Source organism: Otolemur garnettii, unplaced genomic scaffold (genome assembly GCF_000181295.1).
Source record: "Otolemur garnettii isolate 467f Iridium unplaced genomic scaffold, OtoGar3 scaffold00167, whole genome shotgun sequence".
NCBI classification, from domain to species: Eukaryota; Metazoa; Chordata; class Mammalia; order Primates; family Galagidae; genus Otolemur; species Otolemur garnettii.
Window position 1 is genome coordinate 168,663 of NW_003852562.1, and position 10,698 is coordinate 179,360.

Consider the following 10,698-nt stretch of genomic DNA (forward strand, 5'->3'; position numbering starts at 1 on the left):
GAGGAATGGAACTTAACTGTAATAAGCAGGGGAGCCCTTGTATAGTTTTAAGTAGGGAAAGAACAGAACTAAAACTGACCTTTCCTTCCCCTTGTGCCACCACCAACATAATTTATACCAGTTCCAGCTTTGATATGCTGAGTTTGTCATTTTGATGTATGCCATATTCTTTTTTCCTTTCCTCCAAACTTTGTCTTTTACTTTCCACTATGTAAGATTTAACAACGTGAAAGGTGGCAAAGATACTAAATGGTTTATACTCTATGTTAAAATTCGGAGGGTTTATAGTAGGGTTTCTCAACCTCAGCACTAATGTCATTTGGGGCCAGATAGCTCTCTGTTGTAAAGGGCTGTCCTGGGCATCACAGGATGTTTAGCAGGAACACTGAACTCTACCTGGTAGAAGCCAGTATACCTTCTAGTTGTGTCAATGAAAAATGTCTTGAGACATTGCCAAGTGTCCCTTGGAGGGCAAAAACTCCCCAGAGAGCCATTTGTTTTATAGTAGATGTCTGTACCGTTACAATGTAAGCTTCTTTTTCTTTTGTTAAGGAGACTGGAAATAAAAGTAAGTTAATTCTTATGACGCTTGGACTCATTCTAGATACAGGAGAAATTATCTTTTTCTCTTTAACAGGAAAGCGATGACTGCCTCTCACATAATCTCATGGGCATTTTTCACACAAAAGCAACTGACTGTTTCAGTTTCAACAATGTCATTATTTGCATCAGACTTGCTCATCTTGACTTCTGGAGCAATGGAAACCTGGTTGCCATTCAAGGGGAAAATGTTCAAACCCGCCTCAATTCACACCCTATCCCAATGTACACCTTCTTCCTATACTGCTAAGCAAACCTACAGACGCTGTATCCAGTGATTTTCAAACTCTGTGCGGGAGCACACCAAGGATCTTAGGTGTGCCATGAACATTTTTAAAGATCATTAATTAAATTACTTTCAAAAGAAGTTCAAAGCACAGTTAAGTATATTCTTTTTTTAGTTTTTTAAATCAACATAATTTAAATGAAGAAGTTTAACTATAAGTTCAAGTGTGCAGAGAGATAAAAAAGGTTGAAAAACACTGGAAAAAACTTTCAGTTCTTAATTGGAAGAGCAAGAAAGAGGCGGAATTCATTAAAATCTACTCACGAAATCTATTAAAACGCGTACATTTACCTCCAAGAGTAATACAGAATAATCCCATCAGAAATTTATCTGCACCTCTTCTTTCCATCAAAATGGTAGCGAACCATAAGGTGACCAGACATCCTGATTTTTAACAATTTGTCCTGCATGCTGTGGCATTTTTTAAAAGTCCCAATTTTTGGAAAGAATGCATGACAAGCTAGGAAACAGCCGAAGAATGGGAAGGGAATATACTTTCGGCTGCTGAAAAGGTTAATGTAACTCCATTTGGGAATGAAGAGGTTAAAGTAACTTCATTTGGAAATGAAAAGGCTAGTGTAAACTCCCTACTCCCTTCCTGGGCAAGGTATCAGAAGGAGACTGGTTCCCTCCCTTGCTTCTAGGCAAGGACAATTAGCTCAGAAGGAGCCAAACTGTCTGGAACAAACAAGTAGTCCCCCCCTCCCCCCCAGAGTAAGGTGACCAGATGTCCCGCTTTGGGCGAGACAGTCCCAATTTTTAATAATTTGTCCTGTGTCCTGCAGCGTTTTTAAAAAGCCCCAATTTTTGGAAAGAATGCACTACAAGCTAGGGAACACAAGAGAACAGGAAGGGAATAGACAGTTTTCAGCTGCCATGGGGCTATTTTGCCAGGATATGCGTTTTACATTATTTTTGTTAATTTTATAATGTTAAACTTTAATAATAACAAATAATTGTTGAGAACTGGTTACTGAGAACTGCTTATCAAAGTTTGCATTGTTGTCAGGCCCCGCCCCCCCCCATGGTGTCCCGCTTTACCAATGTTAAAATCTGGTGACCTTACCCAGAACACACAGCACCAGCTGCTCAGGAGCCTGAGGCTGCTCAGGGACACCTGCAGTGACAGTTCCCTGAAGCACTTTTGAGATGCCCAAGTGCGAGCACGTGTCTGCACAAATTCAAAATAACCGCCACACTTCCTGTAATGGAAAAGTCCACGACAGGAAGTAAAGACCGTCATTACAGCAGTAAAGACAGAAAGAAGGATCCTCTTCAGGTCCTGATGCTCAACAGATTTCAATGAACTGTCTAGCGAAGGTTGAATAATGAGGTTTACATAGTCACTAGAACTCTTTCAATGCTGAGAAAACGGGGACAATATTTATTAAATCATAGGACACAGTTAAGCGCTTCTAAAATTTTTAAATTCTCAGTGGTTTTCACCTTCCCTATCGTCAACACATGTCTGTCTAGGAAAGAGGGAAAAATCCCAAGTGTGGGCTAATGAGATTGAACGTAAAGGAGTTACCCACAGGCAAAGACTTCCGAAGGTTCTCCGAGCAGCCCCAGGTGGGCTCGTGCTGCCCTTCTCCGGCGCCCAGTGGCAGCTGTTCCCGAGGTCTGGTGTGAGCGCGGCCTCGGGAAGGGAACCGTGGTGGGCAGGGTGCTCAGGACACGGTCTCCTCAGGGCCCCTTGCCAGGGCCCCGGCCCGGCCGCGCGGACCCTCAGCGGCGGGGCCACTTTAAGGGCGGCCCGGGCGTGCGCGGCCCCAGCTGCGGCCTGGAGCCATTAGCGCGGCGAGCGGGCTCTGGAAGCCGCGCCTGCGACCTCCTCCGGCTGGGAGGCCGCCCCGGGACCCGCACGTGCGCAGCGGGCCATGGCGGCCTCAATTACCGGCCAGGAGCTCGGCCGCACCTCGGGCCAGGTAAGGGGCGGAGGCGAAGGAGGAAGGAGAGGCAGCTGCGTTTACGGCCGCACGGGCGGCCCCGGGGATCCTGGGCCCTCACAGCCGGCCGGGGAGCCTCCAGCGGGGCCCGCGAGGCAGCGGCGGGGAGGGCCGAGCCTGGGGCGCGAGGCCACCTTCGCCGGGGCCCAGGGCTGGGGCGCGCGGCCCCGGCTTCCGAGGTGCCGCCCGGCCTCAGCGCCTCGGGGGTGCGGACAGCGAACATTTAGTTCTGGAAAGGAGACCGAGGAAGAAAGGGGACTGGACTGTTTTGTAAAGAAAAGCCCTCTCCTAGGCCCTGACGCTTGCTAAATTTAAAATCGTTTTCAAGCCGAAGGCCACTCGTGGAGGGACCTAGGAACGAAATTTAGCAGACTTTGGGGGCTGGCGGCGGGACAGTGTGTGAACAACTTTGTGCGTAGTTTCCACGTAGGTTGGCGTAGACCCACTGCCTTTCTGTAGTGTCCCTGCACAACTCCGTGTGTCCTTTACCAGTTTGTGGCGTCCCAAAGTTACTGTCCTCAAACTTGTGCCCAAACAGTCAGGAGAGGGACCATGCAAGCTACATGTCCTCCACGGAAATAAAAAAGCCCACTGGCTTTTTTTTTTTTTTTTTTTTTTCTGAGACGGAGTAAGACTCTGTCGCCCCCGGTAGAGTGTTATGGCGTCACAGCTCACAGCAACCTCAAACTCTTGGGCTCAAGAAATCGCTTGCCTCAGCCTCCTGAGTAGCTGGGACTACAGGCGCCTGTATCTTTTAAAAGCACCGTATTTTTCATCCTTTTAGTGAAGCACAAAATCAGTTTTATGACTATTTTTGATGAAAATGAAAGGTGATGATTACCCCACTAGGAAGAAAGCATTAAAGAGACCTCTGCACCCCAGAAATCGAAGGCCAGCCGTGCTGGCTTTCCCCTTATTACTTCCTGTATCTTAATAAATAACGGGAGGGCAGCCTTTCATGCTGAGTGGTTTTGTTACTCCTCAGAATGCACTGCGTTCTTAATCTGTCTCTTAAGAGCAAGTTTTTCCTTTGAAGTGGACCCTCTTACCAGAATTTAATTTTTTCTAGAGTAACCCTATTTAAACTGTAAGGAGAAAAAGTGGTATTTTATGGTGCAGGATTAGGCAAAGCTGTTCAAAATGGAATTCTAAATAAAACATCTGATTATCTAGCAACACACAAATAATTATGGTTGCTGACCCTTAAGAGAGTGTGAAGCCCCAAGTGATCCTTTTGTGTGCCTTTGTGAGAAGAGCTGCTTGCTCAGTTCTGTAGCTCTAGCTGTTTAAATCCCTTCACTCCTTGGGGAAACTGGAAGACCCTGACGCCCTTTGAGAGCCTTAGCTCTTGCAGCTGCTCCCTGTGATAAGAATGACATAAATAACAACTCACTAAAATGGGGGAGTGATTTGCTTTAAGCACTTCAGCACCTGCTGTTACTAATTAAGGGTTTAACCCTCCACAGATTGCAAATGGAAATACAGTGTTTTTCAAATTGTAGAGACTGGAGTGCCCTGTATAGTACTGTGATCACAGAAATCAGATGGAGGAGACAGACAATGTCACACTATAAAAACTGCCCACACTCAATATGTACCAAGGTGTTAATAGAGCTTAGAGTGCTGGATTTATAGATGCTTTTTATTTTCTTCTTAGGCTTTTTTTTAGTTTTCCCAATATTTCCCAATGATTACATGTTGCTTTTGTTTAAAAAGGTGCATAAGTAATTCAGACAGAAAAGAGATTTTCCATCAAATGAAGTCTAATGTTGCTCTAAATTTTGGCTCGCGGGTAAAAATTGTAGCTGTATTAAAAGGCAGTTTTCCAAGCAGAATATACTGGAAAGTTTTATTCCTTCTTAAAAATTCTTATCAGTAGATCCTTCTCATGGCCTGTGTTCATATTACTTTTGTCAACAAATCAGTTTTTAACTGAATATTCAGATTTATGTTGTTTATAAGTCATTCAGCTAATTTGAGGTACCCTGGGATATTGGACTACAGCAGTGTTCTAACTTGTCTGATTATTAACATTCAAAATGTAACGTGGCAGCAATTTTGTAAGGTAGGGAAAGAAGCCTTTGGCAAACTAGTTCCTTCCAGAGTTCCATGTCATGCCCTTTCTGTGCTAAGGTGCAAAAATTTCAGACTCCTGTACAGAACGGTGGGCTAGTGATGCTTGTTTTTCTCTCCTCCTTTATCCAGATCCCCTTCCTATATCCTCTCAGGTTTCTCCTCACTGCCCAGTACTCATGTTCTGCCCTTCATTGCTTTCTTGACTTTTCTTCACAAGGCTGAGAGATTCTTGGGACACTGGGAGCTGAGCCTCTGAGAGGAACACTATAGTCAGAATACCCAGAGCCAGCCAAGAAAAGGTTCAAGTTAGGCAGCTGATATCTGTTCTTCTAAAAATTCGTCTTTTGTTCTGCAGAGTAGGCTTTGTACCCTGAGGTCTGGAACTCACGCAATGCAAAGATAGATTTGATTCAGAGTGCTTTGTACTGCTCCTCACGTACATTCTCCCCTCTACTTCTACCTCTTCCCAGCCCTCTCCCCTGTCAGGTTGATTTGACGTTTTCTGGGGTTTTTGTGTGTGTGTGTTCTCAAATGTGTAGTATTTCTCAATAAAACATGGAATAACTACCACCTACAAGGTGGTAGTTAAAACATTTCTAAATGTTTAGTCTAAACATTTCTAAACAATCTTGTTATCCTCCAGATCAGGATCACCTACGTTTCTTATTCAAAGCCATTAGTAAGCGGCTGAACTTAGTGACAGACCTTGGTCTTTCTGCTTCAAAAGCCTTTGCTCAGTGACAGACCTTGGTCTTTCTGCTTCAGAAGCCTTTGCTCAGTGACAGACCTTGGTCTCTCTGCTTCAAAAGCCTTCCCATTGCAGGAAGCTGCTGAAAAAGTATCATTTACAGCTTTGTCAGAACTGAGGCTCATACACTATTCCTCCTGTGTTCCAAGGATTGAAAGCCATGTTTCCTTAAAAGAGAAAAGAGCTATTAGAATGTAAGCCCTATGAGAGCTGGGACCTTGTCTGTTTACCCGCCTTGTATTATTCCTAGTACCCAGCACTGTCTGCTTTCTAGTAGGGGATCAGTAAATATCCTTATATCTTTTTTTTTTTTTTTTTTGGAGACAGTGTCTTACTCTGTTAGCCTGAGTAGAGTGCCATGGCATCATGGTTCACAGAAACTTCAAACTCTTGGGCTCAAGTGATCCTTTTGCCTCAGCCTCTCAAGTATCTGGGACTATAGGCACCCATCACAACACTCAGCAATTTTTAGAGACAGAGTCTCACTCTTGCTTAGGCTGGTCTCAAACTCTTCAGCTGAGCAGGCCACTTGCCTCAGCCTCCCCAGGGCATTGGGATTAGAGGCATGAGCCACTGCACCCGGACTTCAGTTAATATCTATGGAGAGTATAAAGAAAACATTTAAGCAGATGCATAAAGTAGAAGGATTTTTTTTTTCTCTGAGACATAACTCTCTCACCACATCGCCCTCAGTACAGTGCTGTGGCAGCACAGCTTGCAGCAACCTCAAACTCTTGGGCTAAGCGATTCTTTTGCCTGAGCCTCCCAAGTAGCTGGGACTACAGTCACCCACCACAGTGCCTGGCTATTTTTTTGTCACAGTTGTCATTGTTGTTTAGTAGGCCCAGGCTGGGCTCAAACCCACCAACCTTGGTGTATGTGTGGCTAGTGCCCTACTTGCTGAGCTACGGGTGCCAAGCTGAGTGGAAGGATGTTTTAAAGTAAAAAAAAAAAAAAAGAAAAAAAATCAACTTTCCTAATAGATATACAAATATAGAACACCCTGGTTTATATGTGTTATTTTATGGCACTTATTAGTAACACCCTCTTTCATTATTAAAAAGTGTCTCCATTTGGAAGATAAATTGTGTTCACCCTGCCTATGCAAGGTAGGTTAATTTCTAGACCTTCAGAGGTTGCTTTTATTGATCAGGTTTTTTTTTTTTTTTTTTTTGAGACAGAGCCTCAAGCTGTCCCCCTGGGTAGAGTGCCGTGGCATTACAGCTCACAGCAACCTCCAACTCCTGGGCTCAAGCGAGTCTCCTGCCTCTGCCTCCCAAGTAGCTGGGACCACAGGCGCCCGCCACAACGCCCGGCTATTTTTTGGTTGCAGCCGTCATTGTTGTTTGGCGGGTCCGGGCTGGGGATTCGAACCCGCCACCTTAGGTGTACGTGGCTGGCGCCTTAGCCGGCTGAGCTATAGGCGCCGAGCCTATTGATCAGGTTTTTAAAGAAAACTCTTACTAAGTCCACTTGTCAATGTTTGTTTCAGTGCTTGGCTTTGGGCTCACAAAGGAATATATTAGTATTGAAGAAATCATGTGTTGCAGTGGAGATTTGCAAAGTCTGCACTCAGGGCCTCACAGGGGCTTAAAGTCCCACATGGCTCCTAAACTGCTACTGGAAATGAGGAAAAAAAGGGAATGGAAACTTACTGTCAGGGACCCAACACTGTCAGCTGTAGAAATTCCAATTTTCAGAGGCCATTCAAAAGTGTTAAATGCTGTCTTCTTAGAATGTAGAGTATTTGAGGGAAGCAGAAGGAAGTAAGGTTGAGGTAGGTTGAGAATCAGGTTATGAAAGACCTGGACTTTAAATTTTTATCCTGTTTAAAGTGGGTTGGAACAGGTGAGGGAGACTGATTGGCTCATGATGGTGAACTGAGCGTACACATGAACACAAACCTCTCTGCTCACCCCAGACTCCATTGCAGGAGATACTTTTAAAATGTGATGATACCTTCAGCAGGTAAATATCAGGGAAGAATAACAAGGTGAATATTCCGAATTCCAGAGAGATGAAACGGTCAAATACAATCCATAGCCTTTAATGGGATCTTGATTCAAACAAAGCAGCTTCTCTCTGAACATTAAAAAAAACTACAGAAAACGTGAAATTTAGAAAGCAGATGAGAGATCAAATTACTATTAAAACAAAAGTAGAAAAACTAGAGTTTAAAAGACCCAGAAAGAAGACATGCAGATGAAAATGATTTTAGTGATAGTTCAGACTCAATGCTGGCAAAGTCAAAGATGAAAGTGGCCCCAAAGTTGCCCACCTGGTTCGAATTAGTTGAATGCAGAACACCTGGGCCAGGTGAGGGCCCCTGGATTTACCTTGGACCCTTCTAGCTCACTCCTATTAGAGCAGAAGCAATGGTACTTTTAACTCTGGGATAAAACCCAGGAATAACTCTCTAAGAAAAATGAACTCTACATGAGACAAGGGCTGCTGGTATGGATAATTCTCAGATTTCTAGAACTGAGATGGAGGAGAAAAGGAAAGGCATTTCTTCCCAGAGGAATTAAAGAGTAAGCCCTACTTTGATTTTGATGATTAGCTGGCTCCAACCTCTCTGCCCTTCAGCCTTTGCTTCCACATTAAAGGAACTGGCTATAAGGAAAATGCCACCCTAACTGCAGGGGAAACTGCTTATTCACATCCACTTAATCCTTCATTCATATTTGTGTTTGGATAACCAAGGATTGCCGGACTTTAGCAGACCTAGACACAAATGCATAGATAGATCAGTTATTCCAGAGACAGATTATTAAAGCACCATAGTCTAAATTAGGGGTCCGCAAACTTTTTAAACAGGGGGCCAGTTCACTGTCCCTCAGACTGTTGGAGGACTGGACTGTGGGCCCCGAGATGAGTTAGCTGCTAAGCAGGACAGGCAGAGGTAGCAAAAACACCCGGTGGGCGGGATAAATGTCCTAGGCGGGCCATAAGGTCTGAAGACACCTGGTCTAAATGTTTATGCCCCTCCCCAATTCACATGTTGAAATCATAACCTTAAGGTGATGGTGTTAGGATGTGAGGCCTTTGGCAGGAGATTAGCTCTTGAGAGAGAGGAGCCCTCATGAATGAGATTAGCATTTATAGAAGAGGCCATAGAGGCCGGGCATGGTGGCTCACCCCTGTATTCCTTGCACTTTGGGAGGCTGAGGTAGGTGGATTGCCTGAGCTCACATGTTCCAGACCAGCCTGAGCTAGAGCCAGACCTCATCTCTAAAAATAGCTGGGCATTGTGGCAGGCACCTGTAGTCCCAGCTACTCGGGAGGCTGAGGCAAGAGAATTTTGCTTGAGCAATTCTTGAGAGTTTAAGGTTGCTATGAGCTATGACTCCATGGCACACTACCAAGGGTAACAAAGTGAGACTCTGTCTCCAAAAATAAATAAGGCCATAGAAAGACCCTTCACTCCTTCTACTAAGTGAGGACACAGGGAAAAACTGTCATCTTTGAACCAGAAATTGTGCCCTCACCAGACACTGAATCTGCCAGCACCTTGATCTTGGGCTTTCTGACCTCCAGACTTTGAGAAGTAAATTGCTATTATATATAACCTACCCTGTTTATGGTATTTTGTTATAACAGCCTGAACGAAGTAGGACATAAGAGAATAGAAAAAAAATTTTGCAAGTCTACTAATTTTTATCCTCAGAGAGGATATCACATCTTAAAAATAGCCAGGTAGGAAAAATAACAAAAAAAAGGAAAAGAAAAGAAAACATCTTAGAAATTAATAGTTCAGGGCTCAGTGCCTGTAGCTTAAGCGAGTAAGGTACCAGCCATGTACACTAGAGGTGGCAGGTTCAAATCCAGCCGAGCCCTGCCAAACAACAATGACAACTACAACCAAAAAATAGCCAGGCATTGTGGCAGGTACCTGTTGTCCAGCCACTTGGGAGGCTGAGGCAAGAGAATTGCTTAAGCCCAGGAGTTGGAGGTTGCTGTGAGCTGTAATGCCACAGCACTCTACCCAGGGTGACAGCTTGAGGCTCTGTCTCAAAAAAAGAAAAAAGAAAAATTAATAATTCAAAGTAAATTAACTGAAATTATAAAAACCTTTAGAAAGATTAAAGACAGTAAGTGATCTGGAAAATAAGGAAGTCTTAAAGAGAAGTTGAGACATGACGGATCAATTTAGGATGTCCCAACATCTAAGAGGTTTACAAGGAAAGACTAACACAAAAGAGAGGAGGAAATAATCAAAGAAGTAATAGAATAAAATTATCAAAGCCAAAGATTCACTAGATCCCAAGTAGGAGGGATAAGATCCATATCAGTCATATCCTAGAGATCTGTCAGAACCCAGAGGATAAAGTGTAATAAGCACCCAAAGGAAAACAAAGCAGCTTACTCTTTTTATCTGCAACTCTGGACACTGGAAGGCATATTCAGAGACGTGATTTTGATATTAGAAATATTTGCCAGGCAAAACCATCACTGAATTATGAGAGCCCATGAAGTTGCTTTTAGATGTGCTAGGACTCCCTTTGATGCTATCAGACAGTCTTTAAAAGGATTTTCTGAGCTTATACTGCAATTCAAGAAAATATACACAAGAAAGAAGGAAATATGAAGTATAAAAAACCGTGGGAATCAGAGAAACAAAATCATTAATTATTAATGTTAATAAAAAATATAAAAACCTAATAATGGTTAGAACTAAAGTCCAAATATTCACATCATGAGAACGGCATAGGAGGTCAGGATACAGGTGGGGGGAGATGTGTCAAGGATACTACCTTGTTTGAAGAGAAGCTACAGGCTACTTCTGTACCTATGATTATGAAAAATTAAGTACTTCCCAGCCTCCAGTGGCTAAATTGGAGTAATTTGAGTAACAAAATAAGCAGTACTATTGGATTACAACCCAAAGAATAAGATAAATACACATAAGCCAATACTAACATCAACTAAATAAATGAGGGAAAAGGTACAAATCTTCCTTACATAAGAATTCTAGGGCTCGGCGCCTGTGGCTCAAGTGGCTAAGGCGCCAGCCACGTACACCCAAGGTGGTGGGTTCG

At 43.7% G+C, this 10,698-nt stretch overlaps 1 protein-coding gene across 1 annotated transcript in view; it reads left to right on the plus strand.

Moving 5' to 3' along the window:
* The first annotated feature begins 2,035 nt into the window (after nt 1-2,035).
* LOC100951195 (spermatogenesis- and oogenesis-specific basic helix-loop-helix-containing protein 2) overlaps nt 2,036-10,698 on the plus strand; it is a 51,801-nt gene continuing 43,138 nt past the window's right edge. Inside the window, exons 1-2 of the mRNA XM_012811592.1 lie at nt 2,036-2,115; nt 2,411-3,041. Of these exons, the coding sequence (XP_012667046.1) occupies nt 2,036-2,115; nt 2,411-3,041 (711 nt within the window). The remainder of the gene's footprint in view (nt 2,116-2,410; nt 3,042-10,698) is intronic.